Source organism: Metopolophium dirhodum, chromosome 7, assembly GCF_019925205.1.
Source record: "Metopolophium dirhodum isolate CAU chromosome 7, ASM1992520v1, whole genome shotgun sequence".
Classification (NCBI taxonomy): domain Eukaryota; kingdom Metazoa; phylum Arthropoda; class Insecta; order Hemiptera; family Aphididae; genus Metopolophium; species Metopolophium dirhodum.
In genome coordinates this window covers 8,790,999-8,813,276 of record NC_083566.1, presented here as the reverse complement: position 1 = coordinate 8,813,276, position 22,278 = coordinate 8,790,999, and the positions used below count along the sequence as shown (strand labels likewise).

General features: G+C 27.0%; 4 protein-coding genes across 6 annotated transcripts; 3 read left to right on the top strand and 1 right to left on the bottom strand.

The window, feature by feature from the left end:
• Window positions 1-968: 968 nt before the first annotated feature.
• LOC132948066 (dynamin-1-like protein) lies at window positions 969-8,321 on the top strand. The gene is made up of 4 exons (XM_061018346.1): window positions 969-1,073; window positions 1,149-1,514; window positions 3,620-3,932; window positions 6,375-8,321. Exons 3-4 carry the CDS (start codon window positions 3,650-3,652, stop codon window positions 7,988-7,990), a joined length of 1,899 nt encoding a protein of 632 aa, XP_060874329.1. The 5' UTR covers window positions 969-1,073; window positions 1,149-1,514; window positions 3,620-3,649; the 3' UTR covers window positions 7,991-8,321.
• Window positions 3,936-20,537, top strand: LOC132948067 (GATA zinc finger domain-containing protein 14-like). Of its 2 annotated transcripts, XM_061018348.1 has the most exons (5): window positions 3,936-4,496; window positions 17,793-18,034; window positions 18,103-18,160; window positions 18,246-18,404; window positions 19,002-20,537. In XM_061018348.1, exons 4-5 carry the CDS (start codon window positions 18,285-18,287, stop codon window positions 20,319-20,321), a joined length of 1,440 nt encoding a protein of 479 aa, XP_060874331.1. In that variant the 5' UTR covers window positions 3,936-4,496; window positions 17,793-18,034; window positions 18,103-18,160; window positions 18,246-18,284; the 3' UTR covers window positions 20,322-20,537. The 2 variants fall into 2 exon arrangements, with proteins under 2 accessions (XP_060874331.1, XP_060874332.1); XM_061018349.1 differs by lacking the exon at window positions 3,936-4,496 and having other exon boundaries at window positions 17,508-18,034; window positions 18,243-18,404.
• Window positions 4,807-6,142, top strand: LOC132948071 (52 kDa repressor of the inhibitor of the protein kinase-like). Its single transcript, XM_061018359.1, has one exon. The coding sequence runs from the start codon at window positions 5,200-5,202 to the stop codon at window positions 6,091-6,093; it is 894 nt and encodes a 297-aa protein (XP_060874342.1). The 5' UTR covers window positions 4,807-5,199; the 3' UTR covers window positions 6,094-6,142.
• On the bottom strand, window positions 14,039-17,375 carry LOC132948073 (uncharacterized). 2 transcript variants are annotated; one of them, XM_061018363.1, is made up of 6 exons: window positions 16,959-17,375; window positions 16,762-16,886; window positions 16,001-16,083; window positions 15,793-15,884; window positions 15,559-15,701; window positions 14,039-15,497 (listed from the first exon to the last, which is right to left on the bottom strand). In XM_061018363.1, exons 1-6 carry the CDS (start codon window positions 17,040-17,042, stop codon window positions 15,464-15,466), a joined length of 561 nt encoding a protein of 186 aa, XP_060874346.1. In that variant the 5' UTR covers window positions 17,043-17,375; the 3' UTR covers window positions 14,039-15,463. The 2 variants fall into 2 exon arrangements, with proteins under 2 accessions (XP_060874346.1, XP_060874345.1); XM_061018362.1 differs by having other exon boundaries at window positions 15,559-15,704; window positions 16,959-17,365.
• Window positions 20,538-22,278: the final 1,741 nt, after the last annotated feature.

Genomic DNA, 22,278 nt, shown 5'->3' with positions numbered 1-22,278 from the left:
ACAAAATGTAAATTAAATGATTAAATACTTTATTAAAGTTGCATAATGATGTCACTATGTCAGTACTGTTTATCTCTCTGGCTGAGTCTAGTCCACCTGGACATTTGAAACAGGTAGACAAAACGTATTCACCCAAAATAATTTTTTTGTTTCTGAGTAATACATTTTCAAGTAAAATTACCAATTACAAAAATTATATAGACTATAGAGAATACTATTTTTGAGGGCTAAACATATCAGTAAAATGTCTAAATATTTTCTCAAAACAATTTAAAATCCATTTCAATTTACAATTTTTTTCTTATTTTGATGTTGAATATCAAGTTGAATAATCCGTCAAAAAAAAACCAACAAACCCTTATAAATATTAGCTTCTATAATAAATATTAAATATGTTATTTACTCAAATTCGAAAATATAAGAGTAAGATTCCTCAAGAATCGTAAAAAACTATTTTACGTGAATATTATGTTTTATCAATGTTTCTATTATATAGCTGGTGGGTCTGTGAGAGTAAACAATTAATATTTGTGCTGACATACTGAAAAAAATCGAATCCTAATTCATTGGTAGGTATTATAATATTATTTCGATATCGACAACATGTAGGCACCTAATAATATTTAACAAGAAAATATATTTATAATACAATATAGTTATAAGATGGTGAAATATAATCATTTAAATGTACGCCGAGTAACGTGTCACATCTATAATACATCGGGAGTTGGTTTTTTAGTTAATCGGTCATTTTTAACGCCACATTTAATAGGTATTAACATTGATTTTAAATAGGTACTAGTATATAATCAATGGTATTAACTACATTTTTATCTTTTTATAATCTAATTCACTCAACACGCGGATTCTATCGAGACATATTATATTACTATTGAAGTTATTACAGCGCCATCCGAACCCCGAAGGCACATGACGTTATCGTGTGGAAAATGGATAAATCATAATATTTTATTATTATAATATCGACAAATTGAATAACACAACGATGCGGCGTTGTTTACATTTCAGTATTTTACGACGACCGATGATGATCGTTCGAAAGTATATTAATAGTAATAATATAATCTCGGAATAATAATACTGTGGCTCGGAGGGTCGTCTTATATATTTTTATCTCTCTTCCTCAGCAGTCTGCACGGACGGCGTAAATTGAAACTAGACAAGACGTACACAATCGGCTGTATTCGAATTTCGAAATAATTACGTACAGCACTAAAAAAAATTCACGTGGTGGGGGACACAAATAACGAATTACGATCCCGACATAATATTATTATTTATTATTCACGTAATCTCGTCCCGTCGGCGATCACCGATAATATCCACTGATGAGTGACGACTGCGCTGGTCGCTGGTGAGAAGTGAGTACTGACAAGTGCGAAAACTGCGAACACCAGACACTAAGACGCGTCGTCTCGAACCCATTAATATTATATGGTTCTGTTTCTGAAGTTTTTGTAGTATTGTCTACACACGTCTGGCGGATTTCTGATGTAAGTACATTCTTTAATTGTATTATTGTCTATTGTCATGTAAGTGTTTCAACATTTTAGATCATAATAATATTCGTCCCTGTTCATTCAAAGCACACTTGTCCAAAAATCGATTTTTTCGGTTTATTATTAGGTAGGTGTATATTATGTAGAATCGTATAGAATTCAGTTTAGAAATATCTACAAATTGATACTATATTCAACTAAGTCCCAATATTATTTAAAGATGTTAAATAAAAAATTTAAAATGTTACCAAGTCCATTCGATAGTTTCCTAAATACGCATACACGTGGGCTTAAAATTACGTTTTTTTTTTTATTGATCTTTTTAAGCCCGGCGACCAAGTCCATTAGCTTGTTTGAAGGGTTATGTAGTAGGGGTTGGAATGGTAAGTTTTTAACACGTGTGTGTTTGTTTGGCAGAATTTTGATTGGTCACCTGTGGAATTCTGCCATGCCCGGTCGGGGGATGGCGACCTCTTTCTTCAGACAGATGTGAGACCGGAGAGAAGTTGGTTCTCAAAAATCATATTTTTGAACTTAGTGTGCTTTGCATAAACAAGGACAATATACTAATATATTATTATAATTGAAGGGCAACATAGGCCCAAATCGGGTTCTATTAATGGGGGAAGTCCAACAATTTAAAATGCAATAATTTTTGCAATGTTTTTTTTCTTATTCGTTAAAACTAATCTATAGTTATTAAATTTTCATTGTAGGTACTTATTTTACAAAATTGTTTAGTTTTTTTATTTAATACGTATTCAAAACCTCGAAAATACACAAAATATTTAGTAACTATTTAAAATTTTATAAAATTTTCAATTTAAATAGGTTCTAACGGTTTAAAAATATGATGCAGTGACCCTCGACCCTAATTATTTTTGAGTTTTTCAAACAACTTTTTTTTAGTTCTGATATCGGAATTATAAAAACAATGTTGCACATTAAATGTTCTCATTTTTATTGTGTGGAAATTTGGTTTCTTAGCTTAGAGTACAGCCTGAGTGGTTCTTATACCCGTGCAAAACAGTTTTTCTTATGTTTTACATTTGTAATACGGAGACAATACATCATGTAGGTGTACCTAGTACCTAGCGTCTTTTAACAATCATACAGGCTATTTGATTCATTACTATTTACATATTATTGTATACAAATTTAAAACTAATGTAATGCAGTTTATTATAGTATTAGGATTTGGGGGATGTGGGGGGCAAAGCACACTACAGAGATGTGTAGCATAAATTATTCCAGCACCCTCTAAATTCACACCCAATATGCACCTATAAGTTCATGCAAAATAAGGAATATTTTTCTGTCAAAATATTTACAACTACCTATTATTACTAAAAATAATATTCTATAAAGAAAGATAGAATTGTCTATGACAATTTTGTACAATAAGTAATAACTAATTACAAAGTCATATTATATGTTTTGTCGCTATTGTTTTAGAGTTAGAAAAACTCTTAAATGTTAAAAATTATCACAGAATAAATACATAACAAGACTTAATGTTTCTCATAAAATAAAAATGGATAGTTAGGTACACATTTAATTTTGATTGAAATGATTTATATTGTGCTAAACTTAATATAACATAAAATTATTATTTATTTTTCTATGTTAATTACAAAATGCAAATACCGAAGCAAATACCTAGTAATTTTTTTATTGCACTAATTGCAACAGAATAGTAATCGTTAAGATTAGTCAATTAAGTATTTGATTTGACAATGTTTTTGTAAACGGATTTTGAAGATCTAGTTTATAATTAAATTGCATCTCCCTTTTTTAGTTTACGTGCATTTAAATAATTTTAGAATGTTTAAATTATAATAAATTATTTCAGAAAAGTAACATATAGGTATTTTAAAAGAAAAATAGTGCTTTAGTTTTTAAATTTTTATTCTTCAACATTTGTAAATGGTAACAAATTATTAATTAGAATAACAATAAAAATAAAGTAAATATTTTTTCAATCAAAACATAATTTTTGATGTGCATGTAATACAATTTGTATGTAATTAAACAATTCTATTTTAAACTACACAAACAATTTTAAGACATGAGTTATTTAATTATTAATTATTTTACAGACTATACTCGCCTACCTAAAAAATTTCAATATGGATTCTTTAATTATGGTTATGAACAAACTACAAGACGTTTTTTCAACTGTTGGTTCAAAACAAAAAGTTGACCTTCCACAAATCATTGTGGTAGGCTCACAAAGCTCTGGAAAGAGTAGTGTCTTAGAAAGTTTGGTGGGCAAATCATTTTTGCCAAGAGGTACTGGTATAGTGACACGAGCTCCTTTAGTCTTGCATCTAATAGAGCCAACCGAATGTGAAATTGGGAATGGTGATTCCATGAAATCAAAAGATTATGCCATATTTCTGCATAAACCTGGTGTCAGTGCCGTATCCAGGGGGTGGGCTTTTGGGCTTAAGCCCCCCCCGAAATCTCAGGAAAAATATTTTTTTAGTAATGCGTTATGCGTAATGGGTTCATATCACAGAACAATATCATATTATCGTTCATGTCATAGTAATAATGTTGACGACCTTTTAGTATATTATGGTTGTGGTGACGCGGTAGTCTTATCACCACGTCTTACTCACTCCGCTCGCGTTACCGCGCTATACGCGCCCCATGATAATATATTGATAACAATAATCTTATTCGTGATATCACAAATTGTTTTATAATATAATCTGTGGTGATACGTGGTGATACCATCATAAAATAATGCAATACTCCAATATACCTACTATCATTAATTATCAACATCAATTTGTGGCTTTTTGCTTTTTAGTTTTTACTTTATATTATATTTAGTGAAGTGTGTCAGTTTTATTAGTTTATAAAATGAATGAAAACGAAAATGAACCTAAGAGAAAAAAAACCAAAACATTGTATTCATACTTTAGTTCAAATGTAACTACTTCTGCAAATATTTGCATCAATGAACAGGTGAGTTAGGTACTTAAATATACAGTAATACAGTATATTTAATATTAAATTCATACATATATTTATAAACTCATGAATTGTATTATGTATCTACCTATAATATAAATTTTTATGTTGAATTTGTTTTTTAATACCAACAGTCAGTACATAATATGTTAAAATCATGTTATGTAAGTTACCTAGTTAAAAACATGTGAAAACCTAAAATTATTATTAAATAATAAATTAATAATAATTCAGGTATTGTAAAAAAGTTTGTTTAATACTGTTATTATCAAATATATTATTTGTGCTTTGTAATAATATAAATGCACAGATTAGGAAGTAGCTTATTTAAATTATTTTTAATGCTTTGCTAGCTTTAAAATTTCTTTTCAATTAATTTTTAGTTTTTCACCTAAATTATTTAGTTGTTTTTAAAATAGTTAACCAGCTACTTGCTTTTTGGCATTTTGGTTTCCACAAATAAAAATACGATGCATCAAAAGTGCAACAAGTGAGAAATGCTCTGGGTGTTGTACAGGAAGTAAGTGCATGTTTTCGTGCATCAGCTAAACGGTCAACTGTACTACGGAAAAAATTAGAATCTAAATCCTTTTCTGGGTTGAAAAAATTTTGCGAGACTAGATGGGTAGAACGACACGAGTCAATTTTAATTTTGGTTGAAGGTTTTATTGAAATAATTAGTGCATTGGAAGAACTTATGTCAATAGAACATGATAAAGCAGTTTTTCCATTACATAAATCTATGTGTAATTTTAATTTTATTATAACTATCTGTATTTTGGAAAAGGTCCTTGGAATAACTTATTTTATTTCAAAATATCTTCAAACAGAAAATATTGATTTATCCATTGCAATAGAATCTGTAGAATTGACAATTCAAAAATTACAAGATTTACGGACGGAAGAAACTTTTTTTTCTATATTTCATCGTGCTTGTGAAATCGCAAAAGAAGTTGGTACATCACCAACCATACCAAGAGTAGTCGGGACTCAAAAACATCGAGAAAATTATGCCATACTCAATAATGACCATGTCTCTTACTACAGACAATCATTATATTATCCATATTTAGATGATATTTTAGCATCATTTAATGAACGTTTTAAAATGAACTCTAATATTTTTATTTCTTTATCTTCTTTATTACCAAGCAAAATTGGTAATTTATCATTTAGTGATATACAGCCAGCTATTGATTTTTATGAAGAAGATTTAAGATCTAATAACCAAAACATTCACATGGACTTATTAAAAAATGAATTTGAATTTTGGAAGCAAAAATGGTCTAATGAAGAAAATAATTTACCAAAAAATGCATTAGACACATTATCAAAATGCCCCGAAGATTTATTCCCACATATAAATATTTTATTAAAACTTCTTGCTATTTTGCCTGTATCAACGGCATCGGTTGAAAGAAGTTTTTCTTCTTTAAAAAGAATCAAGACCTATTTAAGAAACTCTACCGGTGAGGCAAGATTAAACGGATTAGCTCTTATGAATATCCACAGAGACATACAAATTGACACAGATGCTATTTTAAATATGTTTGCGTCTAAAAAGGAAAGGCGTTTAGATTTTAAATTGTGACAATTTAATAATGAATGCATAATACATTAAAAACTATGTGTATATATTATATGTTTTAAATTTTTTCCTATAAAGTTAAGTATGTTAAAGCCCCCCCCGAAAACAAATCCTGGGTACGGCACTGCCTGGTGTTATTTATAATGATTTTAATAAAGTTAGAAAAGAAATTGAAATTCGAACAGAGGAACTTACTGGAGGCCAGAAGAATATTACTGATTCACCTATTGTGTTAAACATTTATTGTAAACTATTTTATAATTTGAGTTTTGTTGATCTTCCAGGGCTTACTAAAGTGCCTGTTGGTGGCCAACCTCAAGACATAGAACAGAAAATAAGGGAATTAGTATTAAGTTTTATTAAAAACCCAAATTCAATAATATTGGCGGTGGTTACAGCAAATACTGACCCAGCCACTAGTGAGAGCTTGCATATTGCCAAATCTGTAGACCCAAATGGTGATCGTACAATAGCAGTTGTTACTAAAATAGATATAATGGATGCTGGGACTGATGCTTCAGAGTTACTTTCTGGAGAAGTTATTCCAGTTAAACTTGGAATAATCGGTGTCATAAATCGTTCGCAAAAAGATATAAATGATCAAAAAACTATTGAACATTCTCTTAAGGACGAAAATACATTTTTTGATAAATTTTATCCCGATATAGCACAGAACCATGGCACGGTTGTATTAGGAAAACAACTTGAGTCTCTCTTGATAGAAAAAATAAAAGAGACCTATCCAAAACTAAAAGCCCAACTATATGAAATGAACAATAAGTATGAACATGAAGTGAAGAAATATAAAGAATTTACTGAAAACTATGATCGATCCTTGCTTGATTTGATCACGCAGACTGCAACTAGTTATAAAGCTGGATTGGATGGCCGAGCTGATTTAAGTTATAAAAACCTTAATGGAGGTGCTACCATTGCGAAATATTTCAAAACCAATTTTAATAAAGATATTAATGAAATTGATCCACTTCAAGGCTTATCTCCTGACATTATTATTAATGTTATTAATAATGCATCTGGAACAAGCATGGGCGTTTTTATGCCAACTGATGCATTTGATCATTTGGTAAAGAAACAAATACAATTGTTAGAAGCTCCATCATTAGCATGTGTCACTACTGTACATGATGAGTTAATGGCAAATATATTTAAACTTGATGAAGACATTAGTTACAATTTAAAAAAATATCCTAAACTTTATGAAAAAATTAATGAAATATTATTAGAATCATTGGCTAAGTACAAGCTAAAAACATCAGAAGCAGTTAGTAAATTAATTGAATACCAGAAAGCATACGTGAATACCGATCACGTTGACTTTATTGATTCTATATTAAAATCCGATGAATTTTATGAGCTTTTTGAGAAACCAGCCAAAATCAATAAATTAGGCAAATTTGAGGAACAAGGGTTTGCCGAATTACCAAACTACTACAATAGTCAAGAAGAGATGGTCTCACACAAAAATGAAATTAAATCATGCCCGAAGAGCATAACACTAAAAATTCGCAAAACTGTGGAGAAAATAACAACATGTGCTTTTAGTGGTTTTCCTGATTCTGATAAACTTATATTAGAAAGTAGAGCGGGTTTACTCAAATTATTTATAAAATGTTACTTTATGGTTATTAAAAAAATAATTCAAGATACGGTGCCCAAGACAATTTTGTGTGAAATGGTAAACAAGATAAAAGATAACTTTCAGAAAGATTTAATTTCCAAAGTGTACAAATCAAGTAATCTTAATATGGCAGAATTGTTACTTGAATCCAAAGATATTGAAGACGAACGAATAAAAGCAATTATTCGTTATGACGCATCTACAAAAGCATTACAGCTCATGAGAGAAATAGAACAAATTTGTCTCAAAACTGAGTCATAAATATTTTATTAAAATGTATTTTTTTTTTACTTATTACACTATACAAGTATGTTCAAAATGTGTTCATTAATTATTAATAAACTAAACTTAAAATATAAACTAATTTGATATATTCATAAAAATGTATAGTTACTGTATGTTTTAGAGGGCTTTTCAAACTTAATAGTTTATCAGCTATAATATGTATAATATGAATGTATAACTGATTATAAAAAAAAATTTCAGAAATACCACTATTTAAACGAAGCTACTAAGTTATTATAATAGTAATACAATTAATGAATAAACATTATAATATTATATTATGGTATAAATAGTTTACTTGTTAAATGATAGCTAGCCGTAAACAATTTTTTTTAAATTAAATATTTTAAGTGTTGTAAGTATTATAATATTATGTTTTCATTTTACTTGACTAATATTAATTTCAAAAATTAAAATTTGCAATAACTCTAAATCTTAAATAAACAAAGCATTTTCATATTGATCATTATTATAATGTAAGTTACTTTATTTCATTACCATTGTGATTAATAATCAAATAATAGGTTGGCATTTAATACCTATGCATTTATAATAGATTTTATATCATGTATATTGTATATGTACAACTATTTTACAAAATGTAAATCAATGGCATTTATAAAATGTAAATAGTTATGATTAATTTTAATATTGTTAATCTGTGCTTGAAATTTTAAAACATAATATTGCTTTATTTTATAATTTTTTTTGTTTGATGTAATATGAAAGTAGTAGGTACCATTTATTTTTAAATATATTATAATACAGTAGGTATAATATAACAATTTACAATATTGTAATGTAAAAGTTCATATTCATATATTCTTATACTATATCAATTATAATTAATAATAAGTATTAAACTTAAAACATTTTAAAATTACTAGCTAGTAATAATTATTGCTAGCTTGTAATATTATACGTAAGTACCAATTTGTATTTGTACAACTTTTATCAGAAGATGCAGTGACGTATTTATGGGGGGGGATATGGGGGATAGATCCCCTCCCTTGACCTTTTTTTTTAGTTTAGGTATAAAGTTTAAGCTGCAGTACTGTTGCTATTTATATTTTATAATTTTGTTATCCTGTGGGCTGCGAGTGATATTACCCAACAATAACAACAAAATTAAAATAGGACTATATTCGAGAGAAGTCGGGTAAAACCCGCTAGTACCTAACCTATTATACTGTTATATACGTAGAACACGAAACTAATTGCGACAGCGGACAGAAAACGATAAGGAATTCGTAAATTTTAAAATAAATATTAAAAAAGGTGGATAAGTGGATGTCGCTCTGCTGTACAGTAGGTTACAAGTGGGTCACTGTAATGGATGGTGTTAAATTTGAATTCAATGATATAATATCATTGTATAAGAAAAACGATTCTGAGGGAAAACGAGTCAGCCTATGATTTTACCAAGTATATTTGATGATATTATTGTGAATAAAGTAATTTATATATAACCTATTTACGTGGAGCCTTGTTTTAAATTTTCAATCCTTAGCCATAAAAGTTAAAAATTTATACATTTTTAACCACAAAATAATTAATAAATTATAAATTTGATAAATGTTGTCAAAATTTGAACTTTAAATGCTTATAAAAAAAAATTGTGCCTATGTATTTTTAATATTTTTCAACTGCTATTAGAACGATATATCAGGAGCCTTATATTAAATTTTCACGCTTTTTTACCCAACAAATAAAAATTTATTGATATTTATAGAAAAAAAAACTAAAAAAATTGAAAACTGACAATGTCCGTAAACAGCTCAAAAAGAGTCAAAATATTTTCAACATTTTATGGTGTATAGAAAATGCTAATATAAATATTCATGCTTTCTTGTCACAGAGAGGTCGAAATTACAACAGATGAAGTAATTGATGAGTTGTGCTTAAAAAACAGAAAACTAGAGTTTATTTTATAAATTAATAAAACAGAGTAAAATTAAAATCAATATTATTGTTTTTATTGTTAGCCTTACATGGAGTAACTAACAAAAGGTTGCATCAACACTAAAAAATTTTGTTATCCCCCTCCTCAAGAAAATCCTATATACGCCCCTGAGAAGATGGTAGTGTAGTCAGTTTGAATACAAATACCATTATATTATAATGCTTTTCTTAATTTTGAACAGTATTTTAAATATCATGATTTTTCAATATTTACTAAAAATAAAAATGTAGGTTTTGTTATGTGAATATTGAAGTGTTTAAACATAACCCCATACACCACCATACAAATGAACAAGTTTCAACTTATAATGCCACTAATATGCACTAAAAAGTATCACAAGATGTCATATTAAAATATGGAGTAAAAATGGTAAAAAAAATTAAGAAATAGTTATAAGTTAAACTAAAAACAAATGTAGGTTTACAAATTACAATAAACTAGTTTATTTGATAATTATTAATTTATTAGGTATAAAAGTTATTTAAAATACATTTAATATCTTAACGAGGAATTAACTCATTGAAAACAATTTTTTTGTGAAATTTCTTGACAGGATTATGAGCAAGTAAGTTCACTATTTCCTGTTAAAAATGACAAATTTGACATTAGTTTACTAGAAAACAATAGGTTTGTAGTGGACAAAATTTATTAATGTATTATAGGAATTTTCTCCTCGTAAAATATTATTTTACACGTGTATTAGATTTAGATAACAGTATATAGGTAATTTAATTTCACTTCAATATGCATCATGCAATAAATATTAAATTTTGTTTTTGGTTTGAAACTATTATAATTCGTTAAGATTACTGACAAAAAATATAAAACTGAAATCAATATATACTATTGCATTAAAATCCATATATTACCTATCAATTATATGTCATAAGTGTTATACACCACAGGTAAAATTATAGTTATAGTTACTACTTTACTAGCTATAAACATAATATGTGTTGTAGTGTAGTACTTAGTACCATAAGCTCAACTAAGAGGGCTTAGCCCCCCCCCCCAAACTTGTAATAGCCCCCTCAAAATAAATTATTTAATTCTTTCCTAAAATATTGACAAATCTTTAAAAATTAAACTGTATTTCTTATTTATTTATTTTTTGAAAAAAAAGTAATAATTTAAACTTTTAGATTCTGAGCGAAGCGATGAATGTATTAATTTTACAATGATGTGTGTGTTTTTTTTTTATAAACAAAAGAAAAATTAAGGAAAAACGGGAAAAACGATTTTGGTTTTTAGTGTAACTCTAAAACAAATGACCGTAGGGACATGAAATTTTGACTGAATGTTTATATTAGCATTTTCTATACACCATAAAATTTACAAAATATTTTGACTCTTTTTGAGCTGTTTACGGCCATTGTCAGTTTTAAATTTTTTTAGTTTTTTTTTCTATAAATATCAATAAAATTTTATCTGTTGAGTAGAAAAGCTTGAAAATTTAATAGAAGGCTCCTAGGTTATTGTTTCAAAGGCAGATGAAAAAAATTAAAAATCCTTAGTCACAGTTTTTATTTATAAGCATTTAAAGTTCAAATTTTGACAAAATACGGAAAAATCACGAAAAATAGCAAATTATTTTGAGTTGAGAATTCATAAAAATTTTTCTTTTTAAATCTAAGATTTGAAAATGTAATATAAGATTACTCATAAGTTTGTCTACCTTTATCAAAAAAAAAATGTCTAGAAGAAACTTAAATTAAATTTTTATGAGCGTCTGAAATTTATATTTTTACAACATTTGATATTTACTCGATTTCTCATGTAACAATTTTCTTATTTTATTGTAATTAAAAAACGAATGACTGTAGATACTTGAAAATTTCAATGAATGTTTATATTAGCATTTTCTATACACCATAAAATGTTGAAAATATTTTGACTCTTTTTGAGCTGTTTACGGACGTTGTCAGTTTTCAATTTTTTTAGTTTTTTTTTCTATAAATATCAATACATTTTTATTTGTTGGGTAAAAAAGCGTGAAAATTTAATATAAGGCTCCTGATATATCGTTCTAATAGCAGTTGAAAAATATTAAAAATACATATGCACAATTTTTTTTTATAAGCATTTAAAGTTCAAATTTTGACAACATTTATTTTATTAAGATAATGTGTATATAGAAAATTTAATTGGGGGGGACTGACGAATAATTTTGAATTTATAGTAAGTTTATACGCATTATGAACATATTTTATAGGTATGGTTACTTTTATAAACGTTAAATTAACTGGTCATACCAAATACTCGATAAAGTATTTAGTGATATTGGTAAATATCGTCGATAATAAAACTCGTCAAAAATAATTAACAGCCGACAATGCCCGGTCTTCAGAAAATCTTATCGATCTGTACCGTTTATACGTACCCATGTGGTATATAAAACTATTAAATCAATTGAAAATTAAAACAATAAAGGCCTTTAAAAGAGAAAAAGAGAAAAATGCAATTATCAATAAAAAACGCAAAAAAAAAATACGTTCATCATCTTACATATTAAATGACACGCATTTTTATATAAAAATTATTTATTTATTATTATTATTAAAAAAAAGGCTTTTGCCTTAAAATCCGAACCTTGCTATATAATTCTAATAACACCCATTGGGCATTGGCCATATAAATAGTAAATACTAAATAGCTTCATGATCCATGATGCGTGTGCCGTGTTCGATGATGGAAACGAATGAACATTTCTTAGATAATTTGTCTCATCATGAACTAAGATAACTATCGCCGCGGGTAAACATGTTTTAAATGTTATTGCTACACTATGAATTAGCTGCGGGCTTCAGCATCATCATCGTCCTCAAAAACAACAAACGCTTGTGAAGATTTAGAAATACTTACTTTAATTTTTATTATTATAATTGTTTTAAAGTAAGTATTCGTAATATGATAATAAAATTAATAATCATTGTTTTTTAAAAAAATATTATAAATAGGTAAAAAAAATAAATAATACTATAAATTATTTTAACTAGTCAATAGGTAATATTAAAATTTTAATTTATAATGAAAATAAAAATAATATTAGTTGGTTAATAAAAAAAATCGTGGTTCATATTGCCCGGGCAGGAACACATTGCCCATAACATAATATACATTTTAAATTTATATAGGTACTTATTTCATATTTGATACCACACTTGATAACTTGGAATTTTGCTTAATACTTATTATCACTTTCAACAGTAAGTCCCATCCCCCCCACCACATTACCATTTACCAGTATTATTACTTTTTTAAAAAATATTTATCAAGTTACAACGGTCGTCAACTAGTAAGCAAGGATGTAAATTCACATATGTCTTACCGGATTAGGTATAGCCAATAGGTACCTAATTAATAATAGGGTACCTACAAATTACTTATAAGGTAGATGGAATTCATTCTTGCAAAAACATTGTATTTGCAACCCAATTTTTGTAAAATTATCAGTTATTTTTTGGTAAACTATTTACTACTTGTGTTATACAAGTATTATGTATTAAGTATTATACATAACTATAATAGTTGTATGAAAGGTGTTGTATTACATTTTCAAGCATTAGCTATACAAATTTAATATTTTACACATATTTGCACAAATATTAGTTTCACTTCAGCGCATTTTAGCTTCACTGGACTGAGTAATTGTTATTTACTAAAGCCTAAAATATATTTCTACATTAATACTACAATAATATATACATAAAAATTACAATTCTATGGTTGTCTAAGGTAGAATAAAGCAATATGCATAGGTTTAGACTCTACACTGTAGAGTAATGAATTTATATAGGGGGCTATAGCCTATTATATTTCTGGTTCACAACAATAATATATCCTAAAAATGTAACTTGTATAGATTGTACCCAGTTTTTAAATAATAAAAGGCAGACATACTACACAGTGAAGTGAATCAGTGGCCTGTAATATAGGCCACTGTTGCTCAGGGAACACCTTAAATATGGATGGGTGGGTCTTGTGTGACCAATTGTCAGGTTAGGGGTTTATTTGAAAGTAATAATAATAATAATAATAGTAATAAATAATTCAGTCTAAACTATTAAAAAACTTATTTTATAATGTTAAATACACAAAATATTATTTATTTTTGAACACAAAAAATTGGAAATATAAATATTAACCTAATTAAAAAAAAAATATATATATATATACATTAAAACTTTGATAAGTCGGAATCCCTTGGGATCGTCCGATTTTTCCGTCTTAACGGAGTTTCCAACTTGACAGGGTTCACATTGATTATGTATTTGAATCGGGACCCAAAGAAAATTACCGTATTACTGGGGTTTTTGTCTTATCAAAGTTTTACTGTATATTTATTATTTACATACTATATTATACAGTTACAAAATATTTTTTTCTTCTACTATTAATTTGTATGCAATATTATTGAAAAAATAATTTAAATAAATAAATTCACAAGTTGGTAATTTATACATTAATTAATATAGTAATTATGGTCATAACTCATAAGGAACGAATTTAAAAATTAAAAATTAATCAATTTGATTTTACCAAAAAAAAATAAAACGTACATACAAATCAGTATTAATTACTAAATGTAGTAAATAAAGTGTAGTTAGATTATAATGATAATAATAATATTGTTGAAAATTATTTGATATTTAGTTACGATATAATTAAAAATATATATACACTTCTTAGTAAACTAATGATTTTCCTACACCCACTATCATTTTTACCTTAGAGCAGTGTTGTAATTGGGTAACTAAAATCAGTATCAAATTTGGTATGTTAAATAAAACTCACGCTTTCATAAGAGAATCTAGAAAATTTTATTAGAACAGGCCAAACAATAAAAATGAAAAAATTCTAATTACAAAATAAATATTTAATTTTAATTTTAAATCCTATTTATTCAGTATGTTATCTATTCAGTATTAGGTCAGGTCAAGGCATGACCTATAGTTTCACCTATGCACACTTTTCTAGAAAATGATTTGCAACTCCAAAGAAGCTCAACCAGGGAAATTTTAATTTCTAGGGGTTGTTTACGTTTACAGTATTGTAACAACCTTAATGGTGGACAATGGTTGCCATTTTATAATACATTTTAGTGATGGGCAACAATATTTCGATACAATAATATCGATATCGTGACAAATTTTCGATATCGATATTGTTTTATATATCAGGAACTAGTTATTTTTTCTTATCTTCAATTAACTAGGTAAAGCAACATTTTTTATTCAATATTTATATTTTTAACTATTGATTTTAATAAGTACTAAGTAGGTAAAATTTAAAATTTGTATTTTCTATATTTTAGATACGATATTGTGATAAATAACGGAAAAATCAGAACGATATCAATACACAAAATTATATCGTTGCCTATCACTAATAAATTTACATGCAAATAAATATTCCTAAATCTCAATGTATACAACTTTATGAACAGATTAAACAATAAGACAGGCATATAAAAACAATATAATAAATTATTTACTTGAAGTATTTGGTTTTTTTTTTAATCTGAAAAAATAATAACATGAGGATTGTACATTTTTAAAATTAATTTTATATTATAACTCACTTATAAGCTAATCTTGACTTGAGTGCACACGTAAACTTATTAGCAACTTTTTTATCTAATGCTGTTTTGTCTTCCAACACTTTTTTGCAATTTATAATTGTCATCGCCATTTCTTTACAAGTCATCTTTGGTGGATCACGCTTCTTCTAAAACGATTAAAAATTTGTAATTAGATGTTTGGTATAATAACCAATTTTGTTTTACTTAAACATATACAAATTTTTTTTGCATTACAGGAGGTGGAGTATTATCTGCAACAAAATCATCAATTAAATCAGATCCAGGAAGAACTTCTTTTTTAACTTTTTTCATATTTAAGTGACCACCTAATGTTTTAAAATAAAATTATATTATTAGATAAAAACATATAAATTCTAATGATATTACTTGTAATTTGTTATATATTATTCATTATTAATGTAATTTTTAAATTAGTACATACTTTTTTCATCTATAATTTGAGTAACCAATCCACCTCTTTTTTTACCATTAGTTTTTCGAAGCTTTACATCTTGATCATGTAATCTAAACAAATTTAAGAAAATTAGAATATTAGATATATTAGATATAACTTATTAAAATATATAGTTTTTTTATAGTACTACTTAGTACCTATCCAATTTAATAATATCATATAATTACAATCTGAATGTAATGCTCAAGTCTCTGTTTATATGTCTGATGATTCTTTTATTTTACATATTTAAACAGTAAGCTTGTAGTAATATTATTCCCACAAAACATAGTTGGTTGATTAACAAATTAAGATGTCTGTTAGTTATCAAGGCAACCAATATATTATACTCTATTTACATATCTATAAATAATAATATAAATGTATCTATTTTAATATTTATCATATTAACACATATATTTCCATTTTGTTGCCCATTAAACTCTTAAACTCTACTTTAATAAATTAAATGTCGAAACACATCAACTACCATTAGGCACTAATAAATCGAATTGTGTGAATAATGCAATAGAAGGTTAACATAAAATAATCATGCAGAATTATAGTCAGTGACCTAACAATCAACACACAGCACAATATATTAAGCGGATATGCTCCCAATAACCAAAATGTTCTATATTACATGGTTGTTTAAAGAATACAAAAGCAGTCCTCCAAATACCCTAATTAAAAATATATAATTTTAATTAAAGCATACAATATGAATTATGAAACATTACTTTGCTTACTTTTTAATTAATTTTCTAGCTAATTGATTAGCAAATTCCGTACGTTCACCAGTACGCCGATTAGCCAAACGTTCTTGAATCAAGTTTGTTAACTCATCATTAGTGACAATTTGCGATGTCATTATCTTTTTAAAATAAAAATAATATAATTTTATTTTTTTTGATATATATATATATGATCATAAAACAATAGTTACTTTTTTCTTAGATGGTCTGATGTATACACCATCGACTAATTCATCTTTCGCTTTTGCTAAATTCAAAGACTTTTTTGAAGCCATTTTAAATATATTTTAAATTTTGTTATATTCAAGTTAAACTAGATCACAGTTATTAAAGTTAAATTAATATTGTATGTATTAGTATTTTACTTGTTAAAAATTGTTTTATATTTAGAAATTTTGTAGATCTGTTAATTCTTTAATATTTATCATGTCAATTTAATATTTTTTGTAATTCATTAATGCATTATACTTTTCGTGAGATAATAATATGGCCAATAATGGGACCATTTATTATTAATTTTGTAACATAAAACATGAAAATGAAAATATGAAATAATCACTAAATAATGAATAATAATATAATATAAATCTTTGATTATAATAAATAATAATATTATAATTTATATTATCTATAAATTGTTTGTGTTGTTTATCTATTTTAAATAAATACATTTGTACAGTGTCTCCACCACATACCAGTTCTTATCTCACCCCGTGAGAACCAGCATAAATAATAAAAACAACATGGATGGGGTTATTGGGTGTCCATATTTTTTATGGAGTACCATGGACCGGCTCGGTAGACAACAGGCTGATGGTATGGAATATTGGGATCCGGGGGGGGATAGGGGCCGCTCCCCCCACCAAGCTGTATTTCTAAAGAATTTTATACTGTTAAAAACAAAATTATTGCCCATTGGTTATACCTTATACCCATTTCGAATATTTCCTATTTGTTTTTGATATCACAAAATATTGAGCCACGTTAATTTTTTATAGTGCTTACTGCTTACATTTTTTACGCAGATTACAGCTTCTTTTCAATTTTGAACGACACGTAGAAACTAGAAGCCAGACATATGTCCAGATGGTGCAGCCTAAAGCTGTATGTCGTATGACGTTGCCAAAGACAAACATATTAATTATTTATTAGTACAACTGATAGGTACCTGATAAGGTTTATTATGTCATTTAGATGTTTTATAAACTAAAATAAATAACATCTATTTTCTATTGACTCATCGATCATTCAAGTCCCTTCACCAGTTGTAAGTTCACTGCATGTGCAATAAAATATGATGTTGCTTGATACTTATACTATACTTGTACTTTATAGATTGTGGAATCTGGATTCGTGTATTATCAATTGATTACTATTTGAATAGTCGTAACTCGTAAGTCATCTAAGATTGAAATGTTAAAATTAATATTTTATTTCACAATTAATGCAATATTTAATCAAATTTTTCATTGTAGTAGTGTTTTTAATTGTGTGTAAGACATTAATTTTGTCTTGTGATGGATTCCGGAGATGAGTTTACAAATGACGACGAAATCGAAAAAAGGGTTAGAACTCTTTGGGTGGGTAATCTTCATCCGAAAGTGTCCAGCCGAGATATAGCTGAACTGTTTTATCAGGTAATTTTAATACATATAATAAATCTAAGATTGATCATACATATTTTATTGAATAAAGATTTATTGAAAACATATTGATCGTTAGATAAACAATAAAATAAAATTATACTGTTTATGTATATAAGAATATTATAAAATAAGATATTATTATTAAATACATCTGTAGTTGGAAACGGGACATAATTCCCCATACATATTATTAAATTAAATTTTAATTATCATCTCTCATGATAACTAATTATGTTCTAATTAAAATTAAAAACAATAAGTACATTATATGATGAGAATCATATTTATGTTTTGTGTTGAATATTTTAGCTACAAATTAAATATTTGGTAGGTAATAAAATTGTTGTCGATTGTCAAACTTCCAACCGCAAAAGTAATGTAGTGTGTATATAATTGTTGTCTTATTTTTAGTCGAACCTAACTATATGCCAGTACATATTTCTATATTATTTTAAATATTATATTACTTTTTGATTTTTATTTATTTTTCTATCTATAAACCAATATGTTATTTAAATTTCTGTGCAGTAGAATATTTACTATCAAATAAATATTAATTCAATTTTTTCTGCATACTTCCTTTTGAAGGTGGGGCCAATTGAATATGTAGATTTTGCGTTTGACGGACATGAAATACGTGAAAACTTTGCTTTGGTTGTATTCAAATATTCAAGTTCTGTGGAAGATAGTATAAAATTGTTTCAAGGTACAGAGCTATATGAGCTGCCGATAATAACAAAAAATTACTCTAAACACTTTGAAGATCCAGTTTTTAACGATCAACTTGACTATTTCAAACAACTGATTAAAGTAGAACGAAATTGTCAACCAAACAATAGTCCTACTGAAAGTAAATGGATTGATCAAAGTTTAGATGAGAAAAATATAATTCCAGATACTCTGCCTGAACCTCCTACGCATGAATTATATAAAAATCAAGATAATTATGATCGTAGATCAGATAATGTGACTAGATGTAGATCTAAGGATAATTCGACTAAATATAGACATAATGCCCCTCATACCAAACATCATAACTCAGCAAACAGCGGAGAACATTATCCAACCGATAAATCTAACCATAGTCATAAACATTATAAAAAGTCTGAACACAACAGCAGCTCTGGTTCAATGGAAGTGTTTAATTATGATTGGGATTCGCATCATAATCAAAATACTGATCGTAAACACCATGATAATGTTAAGACATCATTTAATCGGAAAGAAAGAACATACCATAATCAGGAACCTTCGTTTGCACATGAAAAAAATGGTGCTAAAGATAATATGCTAGTACGTGATCTAAGAGATACTATGTTAAGAAAACGTAGTCGCTTAGATTCTAATTTTCATATTGATACAAATGCTAATGCTGGTTGTACGTCACTATTAGATCTCAGGGATACTATGTATGGTCATAAAAGCAGTAGATATGAAGATCTAGGACAACAATATTATGAATCAGATTCTAATAACCGGTGGTTAGAACAAAATCAGAACACATATGGCAGTAGTAGTTTCTCAAACAGAGAACCTCGTAAAAATAACTTCAACTCTAAGCGTTACAGTGAATCAAATACTAAACATCAAAATCATTATGCTGATCAAAGTTATAACCAAGATAAATCATATAATGATTTTCAAGATTATGACAGTGAATTTCCAAATAATTATAATGACGGTTACAGACGAGAGAAAAATAGGCCCATGAATCATAAGTACAATAATCCTCAGAATATGGAATCCAGCAGTCGTCAGCACAATTCATATCATCCCTACAAACGTAACAATGAAGGTCAAGATAGAAAAGATAACAGAAATTTGTATGATGAACAAAGTGGTCAAAATCGTGGTAGAAGTTATAATAGAGGGGGTTCTGACCGATCAAGGCATAGTTATTATTCATAAAATTGATAATTAATTAATGCTGTTTTAAAAATAAACTCATTATTGTAAAATCTTAAAAATAATTATTTGATAAGTACAGTTTTTTTTTAATTGAAACTACATTTAAATATTTTGATATTTATTAATATAATCTATTAGTGCATAAATATATTTGTTAGAAAAAGATCTCTGTACAGATTTATGATTTCCGTTCAAATATATGCATTTTAAACATTATTATTTAGTAAAAATTTAAACTTTAAAGTACAAAATGAATTACAACGTTAAAACATAAATGTTACAGTTTATACATTAATTTTAGTAATAATAAAAAAAAAATCCGTACAATAAATAGTTTTAAGTATTATTTTTAAAGTATACTACTATGAAATACTTACATAACAATTTGTATAATATTGTTTAATTTAATATAAATAATGAAAATTGGTTTGTCAAAGGTTAGGTTTGGCTTATTTAAGATTACGAGTGAAGCTATTATATCACTTATCTTAGCCAATATTGGTCATAAAAGAAAACATTCATCTTAAAAATGATTATATTTATACATTTAGACATTTTGTTGAAATGCTAGACTTCAAGAGGATGTCAACGCACTATTTGTTTTCTCTTTCTTATGCAGAATAATTGTTTCTGTTTTTAAGTAATCTTAGAGAAAAATCACCCATTAAAAAAGATAGTTAATAATATTTTTGAGGGAATGACATATCGATTTTATATTTTATTGTTATGTGACAATATTGTTATTCGACTTTCAAAATATCAAAAAAAAATTTGTTATTCCCTGATGTCATTCCCTCAAAAATCTTATTCTGTATCTTTTTTGTAATGGGTGATTTTACTCTAAGATTTCTTAAAACCATAGAAAAAACGATTCTGTGCAAATGCGTTTTGTCTATGTTGCGTATATGGGTCAGTAAGAGAAAACAATTAGTGCGCTGACATCCTCTTAAACTTAATCTATTTTTTTTTGTAAATTATTGATTTGTTCGATTTTTAAAATAACTACCTACTAAAATCTTTCATCTGAAATATTTTTTTTTATCAAATTATGATTAATTATTTGGTTCTTATCGCTTATTGCAATTAAAGACTCACTACAGGTTAACACCGCATTATATAATTTTAAGACAAAATAATATAAGTGGTTATAACAACAAAACTTGAAATTTAAAAAATATACCAATATACAATTCCTTTGACACTATTTGATTGGTATACCCAAAATATCTATTACCTAAACATAATTTAATTTCATGACCCACAGCTCTTTAATAAATTACTATGGTCAATTGGTAAACTCATAACAGTTTGTATTTCATGGTAAAATTCCAAATTTTTGAGCTGAAAATGCATTTTATGTATGTCGGGTCAGATTGACATATTTATATTATTTTGTCTAATGTCTAGTAGACATAAATAATAAAAACATGTTTATTTATGTGAGTAGAATATACCACAAAATGTCTCAAAATAATATAATGCAGTGCTGACCTGTTAAAATTGGTAAGTAGCAAATATTTGATAAATAATATTATATAAAAATTAATTGTGGAATAAAAATTAATATTACTACAATATTACTCACAACCACATGAAAATGATTGAACAAATATTTTTTTAAATGCTAATTACAAATGTATAGGTAGGTATACTTATAATTTAATGAATATTATAGTGCAACCTCGATAAGTTGAAAACCTTATTAAGTCGAAATAATTACTGTTCCCTTGCCTAATCTTTTTTTTTCAGTTTTGAACCAACAACGCCGCATGAGTACTGTCACATTACTACCGAGGGTCATCCCTTGCCTAATTGAGGTTTCACCACAGACAATATAGTTTCACATAGTTTGTGGTTCCACTGTAGCATATTTAAATATTGTACAGATTAAAGGTTCAACAACTATAAAAGAAATTAAATTAAATAATATATACCTTCAAAATTTAAAGTTTAAAAT